This window comes from Podarcis vaucheri (assembly GCF_965113315.1).
Source record: "Podarcis vaucheri genome assembly, chromosome: 2".
Classification (NCBI taxonomy): Eukaryota; Metazoa; Chordata; class Lepidosauria; order Squamata; family Lacertidae; genus Podarcis; species Podarcis vaucheri.
The window spans coordinates 3,359,512-3,382,937 of NC_138760.1; the positions used below are offsets into that span (position 1 = coordinate 3,359,512).

A 23,426-nucleotide genomic window follows, 5' to 3' on the forward strand; every position below is an offset into this window, starting at 1 on the left:
TAATGCTTCAACATGCAAACCACTATACCAACACTGGCTCCTGGGTGTGTCATCTTCAGTCTTGGAAGAAATGGTACTTCACAAGTTCTCAGGTATTGGATTCTTACAGAAATCTACAATCTATAGGCAATCAATGCCCCAAGGCATAGAGCTGAATCATTTGCTAGGAATGGACAATATTGCTGTTAGTCAGCCCCTCTAACATTACCCTTGTATTCCTCAGCATCAAGGGCAACAGCTTTTCCTGCATGAGTTCACTGTATGGAATGTTTTTGAAACAAGGTGGACTTTGAATTTTATTGTCGGGAATGGAGGGACTATCTGGAGAAATGTGTATGTTGGCAGAGTGTCCGATTACTGCGAAATGTGCAAGGCTCAGGCAGACTCTTGCCAAATAGGGAATTGGGTGCCCCAAGCGTCCAAGGTAGAGGGAGGAGCTTGAAGCCAGTTGGACAGAACAGAGATCACCCTACAGCTGTGTGTGTGTGACAACAAAAGAAAATCACCTGGGAGATAGCCTTGAGTAGAGAAGATTAGTAACTCAGATTGCCATAGAAAATGCATATATAAGCAAAAGCCCCTTGTTGCTGCCTTATCTTTAAATACAAGCCTGGGGCTGTTTGCAACTCAGACACAGATAAGAGGAAGTCTGTGTGGAGAAATGGATTAACTCCCACCCCTTGGATGTCTTTGGGTAACTTGTTAGTTCATCTCACTACAAAAAACAGCCCAACCCAGAGATCTGAACCTGCAGCAGTGGAGCACATTGTGCAACTGTGCTTGCTTGGGGACCCAACAGATGGCTAGCACTATCAGTGTGGCTCCACAAGTCACCTATTTTGTGACATGTTCTCCCTCTGTCCTCCAAGAGGTGACTGATGCTTACAGCAGCTCACTGGTGCTGCATGTCCAGTCCTGATTCAGTGATAAAAAGCTCAAAAAAACCTCATATAGTTCAGAAAAGCTAATAATAATAATAATAATAATAATAATAATAATAATAATAATAATAATTTTATACCCCGCCCTCCCCAGCCAGGGCTGGGGAGCCTGTGGCCCTCCAGATACTGTTGGACTCTCATCAGCCCAACCAGCAAGGCCAGTGGTTAGGGATGGTGGGAGTTGGACTCTGGCAACTGCTAGAGGGCCACAGCTTCCCCACAACTGGCTTTCACCATAATAAATGTGTTCCATAGCACTCTAATCGTTTTATCTTGTTCTGTAACAGACTAGGGCCTCACCCACACTTCCACTTGCCCTATCCTTTCTAGGTGTGGGTCCAAAAGGTTTTGCCTTTGCTCCACTGCTTTCTCCTGGAAAACCAACCTTTTAGCACTAAATTGGAGCAAACATTAATCCAGAGAAAACGCAGTTGACCTTTGCTCCAACTCAGGCATAAAGGTCGGCTTTTCTGGGGGAAAGTAACGGGACAAACAGAAGTGAGGATCAGACCTAATATTGCCCACCCTACACTGAAGAATAATATTTGTTTGACTTAATGGCTTCTCTATGCTACAAAAGACACAAAGATCATTGCATCTGAGTGTGGGGGGAAATTATTGCCCTGGGAGCCCGCTAAATAATTTAACCTGGCTCTCTTGACGCCTTCCTTCTGAGTTCTGCATTTTTGGGAGGATAAATTTTGTAGAAGGGGCTGCTACCAGGCACACACATGCCAAGGGCCAAAGGATTACTTAAACAAAGCAATCTTTGTGGAGATACAACTAATATCCCTTAGATAAAGTTTCACCGCTCTTCACTGGCTCCAGGAACCTTTAGCAGTGCACATTCTGGACACTATTTGGAGATTAGAATGACCTTGGAGGATAATGACACAACCCTTTAACAACCAACTCATACTTGGGGCCCATCCAGACTCTGGCTTTGTACAGCCCCGGGGCCAGCCCAGAGGCTTCGGGGAGCTAAGCAGTCGACCCCGGAAGCTTCAACAACTCACACCCACATGCTTCTTTTTCTCTGAAAATCTGTGTCAATATTTAAAAGGACGGGTCTACCATTATCACATATAACAGGGATGGGGAACCTGTGGCCCTTCAGATGTTGTTGGACTACAACTACCATCATCCAGTGCCAGATTTAGGGTGGTGCAGACACTTACCCCACACAGGGCTCTGAACCAAGGAGGCGCAAAACTGAGAAGATCCATAATTGAGAAGATCCATTTGGAAGTGCCAAATTTTGGCCTCGCACAGGGTGCCATGGTCATCCCTGGCCACTTGCCATCCTGGCTGCAGCTGAAGGGAATGGAATTCAACAACAGGTGGTGTCATATACCTTGGGTCCAAGCCTTTCTTATGAGCGATCTGACACATACATGAATGGCTGCAATACAGATTTAACAAGGCAGAAAATTAAGGCCCATGGAGGAAGACAGATTTGCAATTCTACTTCAATGGACACACACTTTTTCTGTCACCTGTGTGTTCTGTTTAAAGAACAACATTGTTTGGTTCTGCGTTGCCACAGGGTCTTGTATTCCTTACATTTGGCACACTGGAAAAAGTACAGTTGGTACCTCCCTGAGCAGTAGCTTTAGGAGGGGTTGCTGCACTAATGGGTCAGGTTAGTAAGCCCAACCCGATAGCCCAGCAACACCCTCCTGAAATTAATCTCTGCCACATCACCTGGAGAGGAGCAACCAACTCTCAATTCTATGACTCTTGCTGACCTTCACAGCAGCATAAGCCTCACGTTTGGAGAGAGTTAATGCTAATCAGCTCAGCCAGGTGACTGTCACAAATATTCTGATTGTAATCAACACAATTTCCAAGGGATGCCCGTGTGCCCTTGGGCTGGCCGAGGGGGAAGGGGAGAGCACTGCTGCCACCCCCCACCCCATCAGCCTTTCCCTTGGGCTCGGGAGAACAAGGGAGCTGCAGAGGCAGCTTTCCTGGCAGCAACCCAGCACCGCTTTGCCGGAGCTTCACTCCCAAGCCAAGCCTGACCTGGGGTGGGAGAGGAGGAGAAGTGGCGGCAGCATCGCCCTACCAATCAGCCCAATGGGATTGAACGGGAGGGCGTTTGCCTGCCCTGCTGCATCTTGCTCACGTCGCCTTCTGTGCCTGCCCACCTGCAGCGCCAGGGAGACACACTCCACTGCTGTTGCCAGCACTGCTGAGAGTGCTTGTTTGTTTTTTAAGGGAAACCTGGGGCAGGTGTCATCTGTAGGCTCTGCTATAGTGCTGGTGCCCTAACAGCACTACAGCACCACATGAGCAGCTTGCAAATGAACACTGCTATGCCTCTGCATATGGAGGACATTTATATGGTTATAGGATCTGGGTGCCAGAGAACCCATAATTCTTGGATTTAGTAAGTTAGAATTAATCACGATTTGACTAAACTGGGCCACACATGGAAACCCTGCATTTAGTTTATGGATGGGGGTCATGGAAGAACAAAGGTGACCCACCATTAACCTTTTAAGTAGGCCATTGACAGAGACTTTTTGGGCTCACAGAAAATGGGAGAGCCCCACCCTGTGGTGGGAGATTGTGGAGAGAAAAGGCCAGAATTTAATTTCAGGAGGGACAGAATGGAAGTGGCTGATGTGGTAAGCAAGCAGGAAAAAAGTGTCACTTTTGCAAGCTGGAGAGGGGGCCCAGAGGAGGAGGCAGACAGTCTGTTTTATGCTGCAGAGAGGATCAGACACATTTGGGTTTTCTTGGAATCTAAGGCTGCAGCAATGGGAGAAACAGGACACTCTTGGGATCTGAATGCCCTCTCCACCCAGACACAGGTTGTATATACAGTATGTGGTAGTAAATCATATAGGGACATGGGTGCCACAGAGCCTAGGGCTTGCCGATCAGAAGGTTGGTGGTTCGAATCCCCACAACGGGGTGAGCTCCCGTTGTTCGGTCCCAACTCCTGCCAACCTAGCAGTTTGAAAGCTCGTCAAGTGCAAGTAGATAAATAGGTACCGCTCCGGGGGGAAGGTAAACGGTGTTTCCGTGCGCTGCTCTGGTTCGCCAGAAGCGGCTTAGTCCTGCTGGCCGCATGACCCAGAAGCTGTCTGCGGACAAACACCGGCTCCCTCAACCTATAGAATGAGATGAGCGCGCAACCCCAGAGTCGTCCACGACTGGACCAAATGGTCAGGGGTACCTTTACCTTTTAAGTAAATCATATACCACAAAGACAACACAGACTCCGCTGTGTTTCATTGTCCCAAAAGAGAACACACCTGGAAAGCACGCCTACAACTCATGGAATCATGCCCTGCTTGTGGAGATTGGGGTGGTGTGTAACAATATGATGAATAAGGATCACGCCCCTCTGCTCAGGGAAGGGCCCAGTGGTGGCGTATGTGCTTTGCACGCAGAAGGTCCCAGGTTCAACCCCTGGCGTCTGCAGGAAGGTCTCTGTCTGAAACCCTGGAGGGTCACAGACTTTGCTGAGCTAGATGGACTAATGGTCTAGCTTAGTATAAGGCATCTTCCTATGTTCCTAAAGATGCTTGACATTTGCAGAAGCTACAGAGTGTGTATGTAGATGGGAGTTCTTAAAAATGGGAGCGAGAACTGCAAATGTAATCCAACAGGGCAAAACTGGCAAAGGCAACCAGACAGGAGCAGCAACATGTTGCTGCCCTCTCGTGTCAGATTAAGCACTGCAGTGGCCATTTCAGAACCAGGTGAGCACACAGACTTCTCTGTAGTCACTTTCTCCAGTTAGGAAAAGAGACCTGTCTGTGTCTCCTCTTAGTGCTAAAAGTACTGCTAGATTCAGCAGGGCTAGCACTATATTCTGCCCTAGACAATTGCCTAGGGTGGGGAGAAGGAAGCTTTGGCTCAGGAGCAGAAGCAGGGCCGACCCACCCATAGGGCAAAGTGAGACAACTGCCTCAAACGACAGAATCTGCAGGGGCAGAAGATCTCAATGTAGATTTTCCCTGGTGCCATTTTGGGGTCCGCCTGAGGTGTCAAAATGTCTTGGGCCAGCCCTGTGCAGGAGGATCTCTTTGCCATCGTGCCTTCTCCACCATGACAGCTATTGTGTACTCCTGTGTTGCAACGTTCTGGAAGAGAGAATGCAATCCTCTCCTTTGCTTCAGCTTTGTCACTGTCACTCCCTGATGCATGGCATTGTGGACAGTTCCGGAGTGACTCAGTAGGAAATGCCCAAACTGTGGAACAGCTCAGGATTAATCTGAAGTGCCATTCCAAGCAGCTGCAAGACCCACTGCAGGTATTCGTAGTTCTAAACTTCAGTGCGTAGACAGAGCATGACCAAATCTAACACTCTGTTTGTTTGACCAATACATCTTCCTGACCCGTAAAGAACCATTTCACAATAGTCTGGAGACCGAAGCACCGAGAGTTCCTATTGTTTTACACTGCTTCAATGTCAAAGTGACAGGATGACCTCAGATTGCAGAGCTATAAGCAGCCTCTGGGTGCAGCAGCTGGATCATGAAGTATGTGCTCTATTTATTTATTATTTTCCAGCATAGTGCCCCACCCCCATCTCATAAAAACACTAACAATCAAAAAGCAGCGGCACAGATATGTAAAAGCACAATCCGCTTTAAATAAATAAAACAAATTAGAAATGCTGTCCACTCAGGAATAAGGGCTGTATCCAGTGCTACTCCTACTCAGAGTAGGACCCATTGAAAGTCCAGAAAACAAACAAACAAAGCGAGTTTCCCTAGGAATATAATTCAACAACAGTATTAAATATAAATATAATATCTAAATAAGACAATACACAATGGAGGCCAAACACAAACAGGATATTTTTCAATGCTAGGTAAAGGTAAAGGTACCCCCGCCCGTACGGGCCAGTCGTGACCGACTCTAGGGTTGCGAGCTCATCTCACTCAAGAGGCCGGGAGCCGTCGCCGTCCGAAGACACTTCCGGGTCACGTGGCCAGCGTGACGAAGCTGCTCTGGCGAGCCAGCACCAGTGCCGCACACAGAAACGCTGTTTACCTTCCCGCTATAAAGCGGTACCTATTTATCTACTTGCACTTAGGGGTGCTTTCGAACTGCTAGGTGGGCAGGAGCTGGGACCGAACGACGGGAGCTCACCCCGCCGTGGGGATTCGAACCACCGACCTTACAATCAGCAAGTCCTAGGCACTGAGGTTTTACCCACAGCGCCACCCGCGTCCCATTCCCCCCCCCCCAATGCTACTGTTTCCTAATTTGTTAGATAGATAATAATATGCTCACAATAAAATTAGAAACATGCATAATATTTGCTGTATTACCTTCCAGGTATTCAACACATTATATATTATTATATCATTATATATTATTATGTATTATTATATACATGGTTTTCAAATGCAATGCTAGACAGAGCTACAGAGTTCACAGCTTTATTTGGGTCCAGAAAACTGCCTTCAGCAGGTTGGTTTTGTGTCTCTAATTTGTATTACACTGCTTATTCCTCAAGTATTTCAGAGTTGTAAGATGATGGACCCCTGCCTTCTTTTCCTGTTTGAACACAAAATGAATTTGTGCCATGTGACCAAGGTGTTGCTTCTACATTGTCCTTTTATTAATTAATTTATTGCATCTATTCTCATGAAAATCCCGAAGTGGTTTAACAACAGAGACATATATAAAAATCAACTTCAAATCCAGTACAGTTACAGATTGGGATAAAACTCTCCACTTAAAAAGCTTGTTGAAAAAGGAAGGTCTTCGATAGGCACTGAAAAGACAATTGAGACAGCACCTGTCTTCAAAGAATAGGTACCACCACACAAACAGCCCAATTGGTATATCTTCAGTAAACTGTCTCCTGCAGAGTATTGTGATCTGTAGAGTATATAAGAAGTGAGAGGATCTTTTCTGTGTGATCTTTTCGGTTAGCTCCTTTTAAACCCAGTTATGGTAATTGTTTAGTTATAGGAGTTTTGGTATGAACCCTATTAGCTCTTTATTTTTAAGTTCTTAGTTTTGTTTTTTGTATTAATTTGGCATCGTATTTTTCTACTTCTTGAAAATTGCTTCCCAAAATAAAATTACTGTTGGATATGCCCATCCTATAAACCACTGAGCCTTTGGGGCTTGCCAATTAGCAGGTTAGCGGTTTGAATCTGTGCGACAGGGTGCACTCCCATTGCTCTGTCCCAGCTCTTGCCAACCTAGCAGTTTGAAAGCATGCCAGTGCAAGTAGCTAAATAGGTACTGCTATGACGGGAAGGTAAACAGTGTTTCTGTGCCCTCTGGCTTCCATCACGGTATCCCATTGCACCAAAAGCGGTTTAGTCATGCTGGCAACATGACCCCATAGTCGCCTGAACTGTTCAGAGGTCCTTTATCTTTACCTTACTATGCACCTTTATCGGTGCAGCTTCTCCAGAAGAAAGGGGGCTGAGTTCCATTTATATAGGGTAACTTAACTGCTGTGTTATATCACCAGCAAACAAATTTTATTGAATTATTTCCACCTTTAGGAGGTTTTTTATACTTCATGTGATTTTGCATGTATTCATATCAATGTTCACATTTAAGATCAGAATCTCATACATTTTTGTTATGCCCACCTCCTAATCTATATTTCATGTAATTTTGATGTTTCTCCTTCAGATGTATTTGTTTCTTCAGTTATTATTTGCTGAAATAGTGTCAGCTGCCTATTTGCCTGAACTCTGCTTTCTAAGCCCATGTACCAATTTTTTTCTCTAAGGGCAGACAATCACATCAGAAGGCAATGATTTCTATGGATGTATCACTTTCAGAAGCATATGTCCATTTCATTCATGCATTGATTAAACTATGATTTTTCTCCCCTCCACATGTATAAGAATTTCCTTAAGAATAATGAAGACTCTCATCAGACTTGCATAGCTTTGCCGGCTGCCCCATAAGTGGAGTATAGGATTCCTCTACCCATTTAGAGACAATTGGCTTGTATTGTGCTCAGCTCCAATTTAGAGGCTTTTCTGGAAGGCTGAACAAACTTCTATAGTTGTTGGCTTGTGAGGAAGATAGTTGTGCTAGTTATGAATTTTATGCCTAGAACTGTGGATGTCATTGCTGACACAGTTCCTGATTGGTGGGCTATGGCAGTGCTTCCAAAGGCACAGAGCAGGGTGTATGTGCCATTTACACAGCATATTTTTATTTTCTGACTGTTTCCCCCCACCCTTCCCAGGCTGAGCACTTACTGAATTCAGCATCCGTTCAGTGGCGTATCTCCAGCCCCAGTATAATGTCAATATCGGATTGCTTTTATCCTTGATCTGTTTTCTTATTACCTTGGTTTATATTCTATAGAATTGTTTTATGTTGTATTTCATCTTTCTGTTGTGTTTTATATTGTATTTTAACCACTTTGAATACCACTGTGTAGATAGATGGCATAAAAATTAAATAATGCAACATTTTCCAGGAAGGGTTCGTGTTTTCTAGCTAGCACCTGTAACACATTGTCCCATTACTGCTTTTGGGGGAGATTAGGTTTCTAGAAGTGAAATAACTGGGACCGGGATGGGAGTCCTGTGCTACCCCAGATGTTGTTTGACTCCAGTTCCCATAAGCCTCAGCCAAGAGTCAGTGATGATGGGAGTTGTTGTCCAACAACATCTGGAGGAGAACAGACTCCCCATCCCTTATCTTGTGGGTTCCGAGAGATACTGTATTGGCTGTAGCTGCACACATATGCAGAGACAGATACGCAGGTACAAAACGCAGATTCCCATCCGCTCTCACTAAGGTTGTCGGATCTTAAGACTTTGCTGGCAGAGAGCTGGAGCAGATCTTGATGAGGCAGAGATGAGGCACAGTAGCCTCTTGCAGGGGGAAAGAGGCTGACAGGCTGACTGTTTATCTGGGTGGACCCTGATAATGCATGAGTATTATCCCTTGCTTCTGGACACCAACCTTAAGATCATGCAAATTCATCCTTTCCAGCCTAGTGCCTTTCAGATATTCTGTACTACAATTCTCACTGGCCCCAGTCTGTACACTGCTTGAGAAAAGGCTCCTCTTCCCCTCCAGGTCTGTGGAGGCTGCTCTGCTTTTTTATCACTAGCAACACAGGGACGACCATCTTTTCCCCACCACATAGCTAATCTATTTAGCAGCTCTCATGCTGTTGATTAAAGCTGAAAGAACTGAGATAGTTGTGGTTCCTGCATTGCAGGGGGTTGTACTAGATGACCGTTGGGGTACCTTCCAACCCTACAATCGTATGATTCTATTAAATTTATGTGGCACAAAATAGGAAGTGGGCAACACAAATTACATAAAACAACATAAAAATTCAACATTTCCTCCACTTTTAAAAATAACTTTTCCAAATATGGCAGGGGAGGCTTGAGTTTTCAACAAGAGCCCTGAAACTTAGCAGAGAACTTTACAGAACATTAAAAAAAATTAAAAACCTCCCACTGGCACTGAAGACAAAATCAGCACATCATCAGCGAGAAAGTTTCCCCCCACCCTGCAGGCTAGTTTTCTACTTGCAAGGTGCCACTGCTACTTCCCTCATCTTGAATGTGGAAATTGCGGGGGTCTGGGGGGGGGGGCCTCACCAGCACCAACGAAGCGTATCCTTTGAAATGTGTTTGGGGGAGGGGAGGGCTATTATGTACTTTGTTGTTTTTATGTTGTGAGCTGCTCTGAGATCTTTCGGTGAAAGGTGGTATACAAATTTAACAATAATAACAATAATTCTTCAACAAGTAAAACAAACTAGATACTGGGATCCCAGAGGACCCCGAGGGTCGAGTCCGACCCCCTGCCTTGGTCGCGAGGCGCAGCAGAGGTGGGTCCGCAGGCGTGGCCCACCGTGCCAGTAAAGCCGAACTCGGGCCGCCTCCGCCCCCCCCCCATCTCAAGGCGCCGCCGACGGCGGGGCTCGAACTTTCCGCCTCGCCTCCGCTCGACGTGACTCCCCTTTCCCTCGCGCTTGCGCCGACCGCGCCGCCTCCCCGCCCCCCCCCCGCCGGCTTCCCTTTTTCGGACCCGCCCCGCTCGGAAGGAGGCGGCGCCTCTCTCGCTATAATCACGTGACGGCCGCATCCGGGCCCTTTCGCCTTCTCTCCCTCGTCCCAACATGGCGGCCTCAGGTGAGCGGCGGTCGCGGGGCGCGTGGGCCTCCGGGTCCGGGCAGGCCGGTCGGCGGCGCCGGGCTCGGCCTCCCTCCCGAGCCGGGAGCGGGGCGGCGGGAGCGGGGAGCGCGTCCCCCCACAAAGCGCCTCTCGCCCTCCAGCCGCCCCAGGACCTGAGCGGGCGCGCGGCTTCCAACCAGGCGGCCTCGCGCAGCTCCCGCGCCGGCCCGTGGGGGGGGCGGGGGGGGCGCGGGCGGCACTCGGAGCTCCGTCGGGGAGGGGGCGGGGGGGGCGGCGGCAGATGGCACCTTCTTGGGCCGCGTCCCAGTGCGCAGGCGTGGCGGCGGGCGAGGTGGGGCAGGGCGGACCTGGGCGGCGCCCACGTGGGTGCTGCTTGGCTGACTCGCCGCCGCCCGGGCTGGCGGGGCGGGGCGGGCGGGCGGAGGCTGCGGGGAGCTGGTCGGCCGGCGCTTGCCCGCCCCGCTCCGCCTCCCTCGCCGCCGCCCCCGCCGCGGGTGGCATTCAGGGCCCCCACGCACCCGCCCCCTTTCTCCCCGCCTGCCCGCCTTCTCCCCCACCCGGGAAGGAATTAGCAAAGCCGAGAGGTGAATCCGGAAGCCCTCCTGGACCCCGAGCTGCCCTGATGGCCTGGGCGGGTGGGGGAAGGACTGTCGTCTCACTCTCGGCCCTGCTTTGTAATCCGGGGAGGGGGCTGAGAAAACCAGCCAGGGCGCCTCGGAGGGCTGCTGTCGCGGTTGCTGAGACTCCTGTGGACGTGCAAAGGGCTGCGCTCTCTCCACGAGGGAGAGAAGTTTTCCATGCACGTTCACGGCCCCTGATCTTACTTGCCTAGTATGGTTGCCTTCTTGCCTCCTACCTTTCTGTTATCTGTCCCAAGATGGCCTTCCTATTTACGCCATTGCAGGATACTCTAGGGAAGTGTCCAGGCTGTTCTTTGTTATCTCTCTTATAACACCTGGTGTATTGGGCTGTGTACCTTTTGTGTGGGTTTGGGCCAGTCATTTTGCCACTTGGTTTCCTAGTTCCCTTCCTTCACACGCCACCAGTCTTGAAAAGATTGACTTTGTCTATAGGTGCAGCAGGATGAGGTGGTAGAATGACCTTCATAATGGAAAGGGGATCATATAAAATCCTCCTCTATAAACACCCCCAAGTAGAAAATGAGCACAGTGTACAATCAGGCTGGACTAGAAACACTGACTGATATGCTAGTGTCTTCCTTACATGGGGGAATATTCAGAAATGGCTTTCCTTGTCTCTAGTCTGGAGCGATGCAGCCCAATCTACCATTTAATTCTCCTGCATGTATGCTATGAGTTGCAGGCTATTTCTCAAATATAAAATTTACCCATCAAATGTCTGGAATGCTGGGTCTGTTGCGGCCTGACTCCTGCTGCTTGCATAGCTTTGTCTTTGCTGGAAGAAACAGGAACAGTTGGGTCTACAGGGTACTACTTACCATGCTTTCTGTATGCATTACTGCTTTAACATAAAATGAGGCTTCTCTTCTTCTTTGCACACTACTTCCCTATTTTGATGGGGACATAGCACATTGCCATCTGTGTAGAAGATGCTTGTAATGGATCATGGTGTGTCTTCCTGTTGGAGAGTTAATTTTATTTCTGTGTGTTGATAGTCTGCCAAGCTCTAGTGTAACACTTCCAATTTGTGTCTTGGATAATGGAAAATACATCTGCCTAAGATCCACCTCAGAATGAAGTTGATGGGCTTTGGATAGGTTATTTATTTGACTCTGAAAGGCACCTCTTTGTTCCCTCCATCGCCAGCTAACAGGATTGCTGTTTGTGCTTTTCATAAGGTGCAACTCTTCCATATAAGGGATATGTGGTGACACTCATAGCTGTGTTCCATAGAACTGTGTTCTGCAGGCAGATCTCTCACCTGTACTATATTCCCTACATCTGCACATTAAAAAAGATTGTTTTCGGTTACATTTAGTAAGTCCTTACAAGATGACAATGAAGCTGATTTTTAAATATATAATTTTATTTCTAAATTTCTAAGTTCACAAATCGATACATACTTTTCAAATATTATTGAGAATATTAGATTGTTCTGCCCCCAGACTGGTATTTGAAAAACAGAGTAGCTCTCAGTAATACAGAAACTGGGCATCATTCATTCCGCAGTATCCTGTCCCAAGAGTTCCCTAGGAGACAACATCCAGAGGGCAACAGGTTCCCCATCCTTGGTGTTTAGGTTCTCATTACATGTTGAGCTTACCTCCCACACTACACTTTTTCAGCCCAGTTGCTTGACTTTGGCGGGGGGGGGGCATAGAGTATCCCTTGTTTACTTTATTCCAACATTCCACTTTCTTAGCTCCTGGAGTGGTTTCCGCTGCTGAAAATGGAAGCTCGAGGACTGCTCAAGGTGAGGAGGATTTTTGTATTTCATGCTTTTCTTTTGACCTTCCTTTGGAGTGCCAAGATAATGTGGCATATTTTTAATCTCTGAATATGGTTCGCATAACAGCACAAGGGATCCCTAAGAATTAGGGAGGAGCACTGCAGCATCTTCCATACAAAACAAAGTGTGAAGGTTTCTTGTGTAAGTGTTCTTTGTGTCTGTCTGCTTGGGTGATAAGTTCTTTGTGTCTGTTTAGATGTTGTGGGTCGATCTCTGCCAGGCATGACTTTTTCCCAGTGGTTTAGTATGGTGGCTGACTTCCATATGCCTTTGAAATGCACCAGACTGCACCAAATAGCTGCACTAAAAATACTAAAGTGAAAAATGGGAGGGCACACCTTCTGTATCTTGTTAGCTGGATACTATAGTATTGCAGTTAACCAGACATAATTCCATTACATTTCTACTTTGAGACATTTGCTGCCAGAAATGAAACACCTCTGTCATAATGGATGGTCTTTGCAGAGATCAGGCATTCTGTTGTTTGACTCATAATGGTAGGACAAACCATTGCAAATACTTTGAGAAGCACATCCTAAATACTAGAGGGGTTTTTTCCTGTGGGCTGGATTCAGCAAACCTGGTGCACTTCTGAAAGCCAGCACTAGTGTAATGAGCTTTCCCCCGCTTGCCCCAAATCTCCTGGAGGGTTGGGAGAACTCCCAGAACAGCATGCGATGGGAAAGGGGGGGGGGATCATTCAGCCTGGCAAGCAAAAATGCTTGTATGAGCACGGCATTGAATTCTATTCTCTCCATAAGTCTGAGTCCACTGTAAAACTGATTGGGGGTTTTAGCACCTAGGGGACTTAAAAGGGGGCTGAACCACATACACAATTTTTTAAAAAGTCTTAGCTGGAATGATGGCTTTAAATAATTTACCTTCTTGCCAAATTTTTGAAACTACTGTTTACACAACTGTGAATCTTTTGCATCTTGCGTAGACACAGTGGGCTGTGCAAGAAAACACAGCAGAGGTCATAGGTCAGTGCAGTGTATATTATTCAATCTAGTAAGTTTGGCGAGCTTCCTTCACTTGCAGTCTTCATTGAAAAGAGAGCTAACCCATTTCCTCTTTTTTTTAAAAAAGGTAGATATTCTTTTGTCATACTGCATTGGCATAGTGCATTTATTCATTAGATTTTTTAAAGTTTATATTTATTGTCAGGCCTTTGTATAAGGGTTGATTATATATCCTTGTGTTAGCCTTTGAACAATCCTGCAAATTGGGTTAGGCTGAGAGATGGTGACTTGCTCAAAGAATCCTTATGAGCATATATTTTGTGCCTCTGATGATAAACTTGATAAGCAGTTCCATAAAGCTGTGTTATGATAGGACAAGAAGATTGTATTTCAACAGCAAGTTCTCTGTGGCTGCTGCTGCCGCCTCAGCTAAGTTACAGGAATTGTATCTATTCTTGACAGTAGCTTTTAGGTCTTAATTTTTGACCCAGTTCTTTAGAACAAGAGATGCCATGAAAACAGCCTTGCAGGTTTGAACAATATGGGCATAATGGGGTCTTGTTTGGCAAAACGGGGGGGCCTATAATATAGGCAGGGACTGGTGTTGGGTTATGGATACCCTATACCAGCAAGAAGAACTGTTTTCAGCCATGTGGGGGTTATTCAGTATTTTTCTTGATCTTTGACAGGGTTGGTGATATAAGATCAAGCAACACTGTGTATCTTTGCAGTGTGACTTTGCTGTACTGCTTGCTCTCTCTGAGTTGTCAGCCATTTGATGCAAACTGAGCCTGCAGGTTTTGAGTCCAGTGCTTGCTTGTTATCATTGCATTTGTTGTCACTGAGAAAGTGATACAGATAGCCCCTTTTAAGAGTGCCATGCCATCGGGGACAAAAGAAAGTGGAAATGGCTGCATGTGAAGGATCTAGTTTGTTAAAAATGCAGTTAGTAGGCTGCCTGCTTCTGACCAACTAAATTTTTAAATAATTCCTAAGCTGATTGATAGTTCAGTGTTCAGTACTCTGTATGTGTTTGTCCTTACCAGCCTGAACTTCAACACTCCAAAAGGGCTTACTCTAATATTTTGTTAAGGAAACTGGCAGGTTGTTGGTTTTTTTAAATGGCATTTTCATTGCATTCAGTTTTGTAAGTGACTGAGCATCTAAGGCTGCTAATTTTATATTTCAAATAGTTATGCCAATAAAAAAAATGCAACACTGAAAGGTTTGCAGCCTCATCATCTGTCCTCTGAGTTGCAAAGCAAGGAGTCGCCTTAAACCAGAAGATGTGCAACATGGATTGTTAACAGATAGTATTAACTGGAACCACACCACAGTTTGAAACATTATGAACTGGGCAAGTGTCTTAGTTGTATTTTGGATGTGCAAAAGTAAAAGTGAGCTGCTGATACAGATGGTAGTGACATTTGTCTAGGACAAAGGCTTCATATCTTATGCCCAGTAAACTTTATATGTTTGATCTTTGTAAGAAGGTAATTATTACACTTCAATTTATGTTTTTAAATTATTGTACTGATATCATTAAGCTGCTGCAGGAGCCTCTGGACATTGCTGGATAGAAATTTGAGTCAATAAAAACGAGCTTCTACTGATGCCCCATGACAGTTTACAGCAGGCATAGGCAAACTCAGCCCTCCAGATGTTTTGGGACTACAACTCCCACCATCCCTGACCACTGGTCCTGTTAGCTAGGGATGATGGAAGTTGTACAGTAGACGCTCGGGTTGTGAACGTGATCCGTGCGGGATGCATGTCCGCAACCCGCAGTGGCGCATCTGTGCACACGCAGGTTGCGATTTGGCGCTTCTGCGCACGCGCAACTGCCAAAACCCAGAAGTAACCCATTCCGGTACTTCCGGGTTTCGGCAGTCCGCAATCCGAAAAAACGCAACATGAAGTGCCTGTAACCCAAAGTATGACTGTAGTCCCAAAACATCTGGAATGCCGAGTTTGCATATGCCTGGTTTACAGGTTGGGCTTTGAGATTATTACTGTGCAGTATGATGAGCAAAGCACAGTGGAAGGTCTTTCCTGCCTTTCACTGAAATAGATCTTGTCTGATCACATCATTTGGGGAGTGCCCCTAGGGCCCATGCAGCAGTTTTGGCTCCTATTTAAACTTGATTTATCTGCAGTGGATATGACAGTGCTTTATGTTAATTAGGGTAGGAGGAGAGTTGTGGGTGTGAAGGTTTTGTGGTTTAAATGTTAAAACGACTGGGAAATAAAGCCAAGAGAAAGGTGTATTGTTAACAAGATTAAGTTGGGGTCCTGTATGTAATTCCTTTTACATTGGCCTTTGGGGTTCCAGTCTCAAAAGAGCCTGGAGAAGATACTCTTATGAAGACTGTGAACTGAAAGGACCACAGTTGTATTTTTGAATATTCCTATCCCAAAGGTGGAGCTATATGTTGGAGCCTTTGGACAGCAATGCAGAAAGTCCTATTTTTATTGCATCCTACAAAGAGGTTTCCAAGCTACACAGTTGACAGTACAGTGGTGATTGTGTAGAAAAGTGACCAAGACTACATCAAGAACTAGGATTGCCTATTTCAAATATTGCCTTTCTATGAGCAAGCGATTAATTTTGACCCTCCCTACCCCACCAGTTTTTTGAAAAATAGGAACATTCTTTACAAGATTGTTGTAAGGATGTGCTGTATTTGAACACTAAATGCATTTGTGTGTAAATATTGTGTATTAAACTGGAGTCCAGTTTTAGTATATAGGCTGTACAATTCTCTCATACTGGACATGGATAATCTCCTTGCCCAGTACCTACTTGAAGGGTTAGCAACTTTCTAGGCTCTCATGAAGTCTTTCCCAGCCCTGCTGTTTGTGATACTTGATGACTGTGATTAAAACAGGAGCCTCACATATGCACAGAGATGCACACAGCTTTTCCTCTTTCTAACGGGACTTTTTACAATGAGGGTTCCACTCACAGGCATGTTGATCTCATTGGAATACCAGTCTCTTCTAGTCACTGGGAAATGGAGAGTCTGTTTGGGAAGCTCAAAAAACATACTTCTCCAAAGCACAACGATGATGAGACTAAGGTTCCCTCACTGTAAGTAGGCAAAGCAGCCTATGTTTGAAGGGTACTTTTTATATATTCTGACAACCTTGCCATGAAGTCACAATGTGATGACATAATTGAAATTATCACAATGTGGAGGCAGATAAACATGACCCTGTAACTTTACTGTAGGATTTGCACTCTTAATAAGAGAGGGGAGGGAGCAAATATTTTAAAACCATGCCGTTTATCTTTGGTCAAGTATTGGCCAATTACTATGCAGGTTGCAGAAGAAAGTAAGTAAATTAAATGGGTGTCCGTAGCTCGAAAGCATTAGGTGTTTTCAGTCCATAGCAGTGGGTCCATTTCCCATACCCATGCCCTTCACACAGGGAGTAGGATTCTCTGCTTGCTGGTGGTGTAGGAGACAGGATCCAGCCCTAGTCGAATCTGTAGTCTTCTTGAAACAGTATTGAATGTGGTATATAATGAATCACCCTATCAGCAGTGAATCATAATGCTTCAATGTTGCTTCTTCACCAATTACTGTTGGTAATTGCAGTGGAAATACCCAGCTTCTTGGTCTTCAGGGCTGCAGCTTTAACGCAACCATAAATGCAGAGTTGAAGATGCTTGTTTTTGTTCTCCATAATTCTTTCCAAGATAGACTGTTTCTGGCAGGGGGGAGTTCATGAGTGCTATATAGACACACTTGTTTTACTCCAGGACAAAGGTTTAAGGAATGCAGAGCAGTCAGTGATAAGTTGCCAAGATGTGAGTAGTAAGTGGCTGTTCAGAACATCACTTGGCATTAGTATGAGTGAGGATAGACATCATCATAAGTCATGGAAATTCATATACCAGGTTATGTCCTCCCAATTTTTTTTCCAAATTATGCAGTATTATTTTGTTTTTATGGCTGATAAGTTTTAACAATATGTTCATTATTGTAAGCCACCCAGAGAACTTTGTTTTTGGACAGTATATAAATGTTAAGTAAATGAAAGGACAGCGAAAATTGATGAATCAAGGGTTGTGCAAAATTTGCTTACATTGGTGCAATAGTAGCTGATAAAATAGAGCTGCTGTGTAAATATTAGGAGAGTTGTTTCAGTCTTCTGTTATTCATCCCCCCTCTCTCCTGCTAGCAGCCTGGGAATGTTTTTGGGGCATGGTCCGATACAGCCTGCTGGAGCTTCTCAATTAGTTCTTGCTGGGACTGTTAAAGGTCTCTCCCCCCCCCCCCAAGAGCTCCGTATAGAACTGCCTGTATATAGACAATGATAGTAAAATTTAAAAGGCCTAAAGTTAGATGATCCACAAAACACAAGTGCTGTCACTGGAGAAGTGCTTTTGCTGGTGGGTCAGCTCCATAAACAAAATGTTGGGCTTGTTTATTAGAGACCCAAGTTCAAAACTTTACTTCTCTCAGTAAATATTGTGGCTGTTGCACACATCATGTTTTTTGGTATGTAACACTGGTGTGAATATTACTGATAGGTGATGAAAAGACTGCAGTTTATAAATGTGACATTGCCCTCTAGTTTTCCTGCAGTGGAGGAGAGGTAGGAAGATGTGAGCAGAGATCATGTGAGCGGGCCACGCAGTCTCTCCCCACTTCCTCCCACCCAGCTCCATAGCAGATTGCTTCTTTTTGCAAACTGCAGGGGACTTGCCAACCTGGTCTACCCTTATTCAACCCTTATTCTGAATAGAGTCCCTGCCCTTCTCTAGTGCTGGGAGACAAATAGAAGCAGTGTACAAGGTCAAAGAGAATGTATGGCAGAGCCTTGTCTCCACCATCACCACCTACCTAGGAAAGGCAGGTGTAGGGGCTTGCTGTTGCAGTAGTACTAAGCTCCAGGTGTCCTAGGAGCATAAGATCACAGGCAAGAATCCCCCCTTTGGGGTGGGTAGGAAAGGCTTCTGGCAAGCAAGGATTGTTGCATGGCCACCAAGGCCAGCTAAGGCTTACAAATCCTTGCTTATAAAGAATTAAACTGACTTTGCCCACCGTTCCTCCCTCTCCCCCAATTTTAGCTCCTTACTCTTTCCCCCTCTCAGTATGTTTTATACTCCAGCCAAGGACAGCATAATCCTACTACGGCCCAGTTAGTCACCTGTTCTAAGGGGGAGTTTGTGCTTCTAAGGAACAGAAAGTGCATTACTCTTCCAAGAAGTAGGAAACACTGTGTGCCCCTTTTACATTGGAAAGGATGTTCCCTAAAGACATTTCTGTGGCCTCAATAGTATCAGTTATTCCAGATCCTCCTTTCTTCTGGAGGCTGTTCTCTGCTTACAAGTGTGCTTTCTAGCAGCACTGTATGAGCCAACAACTTTGGTGTGTAATATTTAACAGCATTTCAGATAGGATAATCAAGCTCAAAAACAAGACTTTCTTCCCTAATAATAATAATAATTTTAAAAAGCATTTAGGGTAGCATTTTTCTCTGTTTCAAATTCTGACAGCTCATAGTAAATACCCTCCCATTCTGTCTGTCTGACACATAAGATAAAGGGCAGACTTCCAAGAATAAAGAATTGGGTGCTTCTAGGATAGAAGGTTATCTGCTCTGTGTGTAGGCTGTTTTCTACCATTGTTAGGAAGCACTGGTTCCTTTGCCAGGGCTTTAAGGTTTCCACCTAAGATCTAGAAATAGGTTGAATTCTTGTGTTCCTTTTTGACATGGTAAAAGCCCAAAGGCGTTCTGTAGAATTTTAGTTTTTATTAGTCTTCATGACATTTCAAAACTGGAATTTTCTGTGGAGCACATTTGACACAAATAGTGATCCTGTGATAGATGTTGACTCATGGTGATTATTCCACATATAAAAATTGGTGTGGCCATACAATCTGAGAAATGAGATTTTTATTCATCTATGAAAGTACATGATAAAACTCTTGTGTTACACTTCCTTACCTTTAACAGGGTTTGCTTAATGCTACATTTAAGGTCCATTTAAACCACGTAGGTTGGATAGCAAGCTTCTAAGGGTTCCTACTGTTTTTTAAACCCTCAGCTGGCATCTTTGAATGTTAATTCCAGCATTCTGTGTATTGAGTAGACGACTTTTGCTAGATTCCCTTGTAAGCAAAACCACAATATAATTTTTGCTGTGCCATCAAAATATATAACAGTTAAGGTGAACAAAGTGGCAGTTGTGTTCTTTGTGTTTAGGATTTTAACATTTGGTGTTGACTGTTTTTCTATTATACGTTCTATTATGCAGCATTCTTTATCATTGGGGATCCCCAGTAACTAGGGCAGTTCTCTTGAGTTTTACTGGAGGCAGAAACTCCCCCAGTGTGGAATAAGAGACCTCCCACAAGTTAAGTACAATTGACAGAGAACTATGAAGAGGAGTCTTATATAGAGCTCTGAGTATTATCACTGGCCAACAGTTCTCTTCTCTGGTTTGTGGATTCGTGGAGGCTTGTTGGGTATACAGAGTTCTCCCTGATGTTTACCTCATTTGTAAAGCCCATTGTGTGACTTGGCTTAAGCTGAGTAGGGAGTGAGCTTCTGGCTCAGCAGGTCATCTGGACCCAAGATGACTTCTCTCTGTCCTGATCCCGTTTCTGGGCCATGCTGCTAGCTTCTTTCCTTTGTTAAATGTTGCTCCTCTGAACACCAAAAAGGAAGCAGTGGTGTCCTGCCTATGAAATTCTCTCCTAATGAAATGCCTCTCTGCAAACACTTTCCTTTTTTTACAATGCAGAATACCAATATTTTCTTAGCTTACCAAGAACTCATTACAAACTGCTATCTATGGATAGAATAACTTAGAACACTATCACAACAAGAAAATGATGGGGAATGAAGCTGTACAACACTTTATTTTCTACTGATTTTGAAATTGAATCTGTTTGAATTCAAGTGTATGTTTTGGTTGTGCTGAAATGTGTGATTGGGTGTTGCTGTGGAAAAGTGGATTTGTAACACAATGTCTTCCTGTCTTAATGGCAGTTCCTACCGTCTTTTAAGATTGGTTGGTTTGGTTGCTTGTGTTCAAATCGGCATTGTGTATGCAAGTAAGCGGTAAAGGACAATAGCAGTTTCCAACGTTTTGAAGTGGCTTTTGTATCACTTTTTCTATTTCTTACAGCTAAGAAGAAGAACAAGAAGGGGAAGACCCTGACTCTGACAGACTTTCTAGCAGAGGATGGCGGTGGTGCTCCCACCTTTGTTCCAAAACCAGTTAGCTGGGCAGATGAGACAGACGATCTGGAAGGAGATGGTAAGATAAGACATAATAATGGTGTTTGGTTCGGGGGGGGGGTTGCTTTGCTTCTGCTGAACAGTTTCTAGGTGTCAGTGAGAAAACATCCTGGAGTTTCTTCTAATCTTGACTTTTCAGCTATTATCTCTTTCCTCCAAACTGGTGTCATACACTTGTTGTTGGACTGCAGTCAGTCCCAGTCAGCATTCTTAATAGTCAAGGATGATGGTGGGTTGCTGTCCTATATCTGAAGGGTACCATATTGGGGAAGGCCAATACTAGCAGTTTCTTGTTCTCTGCTGCATTTTTATAATGAATTTTGGGTAAGTAGTTATTTTGTTTTATTAGAGAAAACAAAATAAGTGTCAACTAGGACAGCTATGGAAATCTCCAGCCATGATAAGAAGCCAAAATTTATGTCCAAAGGGTGGGGTCTTATCTCTGCTGTCATGCTTAGCTTTGGGGGTGCTTGGAGCACAATGAAGCTAATACAATTTCAGAGTTAAGGTACCATATTCCTCCCCAGTACTGAGTCCTTCTGAAGCTATCAGAAGCCCCTCCCCATTTCTAATTTGGTGGGCTTTTGGTGTGTATGCAATGACATTAAGCAGTGTGTCTTCCTAAGAAATACAGCCCATGGAATCTTTATGAGCATGCAGGACTGTCACTTGGCTTCAGTCACATAGAGAGTGGCATTCAGGGTGGGCCCTGTATTATGTAGCCTGAGGTTGCAAAAGATTGAAGTGTTGCTGCAGCATCTTTCCCTGCACATGGAGACACTGGTTCATTTAGAATACCTCTTTGTGATCACCTCTCCAAGGTGTTGGAGAGTCATCACAGCCCTCAGCTACACACCTTGAAGTGAACATTTGTCAGCAGTCATTGCAAGTGCTACTAATATGGAGTTGTTCTTTAGAACAGCTGGCTGCTTTTTTGCAGCCATTTCCCCTACATTCTCTTTGAGTGGATGGTTTGGAACCAATTCCTTGTGTTTCTGTGAGTTAGAATGTGGGAAATTGCTTATGAAGTGGCATGGCATTTTTATTAGGCTGTTGTTTGCTTGGAAAAATGAATCCCATTTGGGGTGGTTTGTGGAGGTGGTGCTCTTGTCTAATAGTGACCAGTCCCTATAAGTCTCCAATACTTTCCTCGCTGCCCACAAGTCAAATGGAGGCTGAACATTCTTTGCTGTTCATTGTAAATGCTCTGTGTGTTTGCTAATGTGTAACGCTTTTCCCTCCTAGTTTCTACCACCTGGCATAGCAACGATGACGATGTGTACCGAGCCCCTCCAATTGACCGTTCCATCCTGCCTACTGCACCTCGGGCAGCTCGGGAGCCCAATATTGACAGAAGCCGTCTCCCAAAGTCCCCCCCCTACACTGCCTTTCTGGGAAACCTGCCCTATGATGTGTCAGAAGAGTCCATCAAGGACTTCTTCAGAGGGCTTAATGTGAGTATTTCACGGGTAGCTTTAAGGTTCACGGTCTGGTAGGGCCACGTGGAATCCAGAAGAAAGCATTCAATAAGAATCCAGGTATTTTTTGTGTCACCTTGAGAGGATAGCAGCATTATCTTAAGCTGTGTGAAAATGGTAATGTCAAGAGAAATTCCGCACATGCCTTGTCTTTAAAGATGATGTTTCTGATATGAAACTCCACAGGAGTTTCCCTAGCAGCTGGTAGAAATCCCAGGCCTCTTTGATGAAGTGAAGAGCGCTTTATAAAGTGAGAAGAATGATCTGGATTTTTATATTGTTTCTAGCTTCTCAATACCTTACAGTTTGGAAGGCAGCAACAGACCCAACTCTACTATTTTCAAATAGCTTTATGCTACATAAACCTATCAATTGTAAAGAGTAGTTTTCTGCTTCTGGTTAGCCCAAAGCAGGCAGCCACCCCTTAAAATAGTTTCATGCAGTTTGCTGAGTGGGTGATTGGTCAGGGGTCTTGTGTCCAAACATCTGGCAGGTACAGGCATAGATCAGAAATATAGTGGATTCGGTTCCAGGCCAGCACAATAAAGCAAGTCACACAATTTTTGGGATATCCCAGTACATATCAAAGTTATGTTTATAGTGTAGTCTATTAAGCCACCCCACCCCAGTTGCAGGGGCAGAAAGAGAAAAACCTGTCTCCAGCCTGCTCCACTCCCATGGCTAGAAGGGGGGGGGTGGCGCCAGTACTGGGGGGTTTCCTTCCCCTGGAAGTCTCCAGGCTTCCTGCAGCTGCACCCACATTCTTGTAAGGAGCAATATCTGCAAAGTGCAATAAAGCAAAGGCATGCCTGTCTAAACCACAGAGCCTAGGGCTTGCTGATCAGAAGGTTGGCGGTTTGAATCCCCGTTTTGGGGTGAGCTCCCGTTGTTCGGTCCCAGCTCCTGCCCACCTAGCAGTTTGAAAGCACATCAAAGTGCAAGTAGATAAATAGGTACCGCTCCGGCAGGAAGGTAAACGGCGTTTCCGTGCGCTGCTCTGGTTCCCCAGAAGCGGCTTACTCATGCTGGCCACATGACCCGGAAGCTGTACGCTGGCTCCTTCGGCCAGTAAAGCGAGATGAGCGCCACAACCCCAGAGTCGACCACGACTGGACCTAATGGTCAGGGGTACCTTTACCTTTTATGCCTTTAAAAAAAATTATGGAGATAGATATCATTTGTGCACCTGAGGATGTACCAGCAAGAACCACTCTACCTTCAAGGAACTTAGACTGTGTG

At 45.2% G+C, this 23,426-nt stretch overlaps 1 protein-coding gene across 2 annotated transcripts in view; it reads left to right on the forward strand.

Moving 5' to 3' along the window:
- Positions 1–9,963: 9,963 nt before the first annotated feature.
- The window catches only part of EIF4B (eukaryotic translation initiation factor 4B), a 35,735-nt gene continuing 22,272 nt past the window's right edge, over positions 9,964–23,426 (forward strand). The window contains exons 1-4 of one of the 2 annotated variants that reach the window (XM_082213720.1): positions 9,964–10,054; positions 12,401–12,451; positions 20,597–20,728; positions 21,955–22,163. In XM_082213720.1, the coding sequence (XP_082069846.1) occupies positions 10,042–10,054; positions 12,401–12,451; positions 20,597–20,728; positions 21,955–22,163 (405 nt within the window). In that variant the 5' untranslated portion in view covers positions 9,964–10,041. Of the gene's footprint in view, positions 10,055–12,400; positions 12,452–16,644; positions 16,786–20,596; positions 20,729–21,954; positions 22,164–23,426 lie in introns of those variants that run through there. The other variant, XM_082213721.1, reaches the window with a different exon arrangement.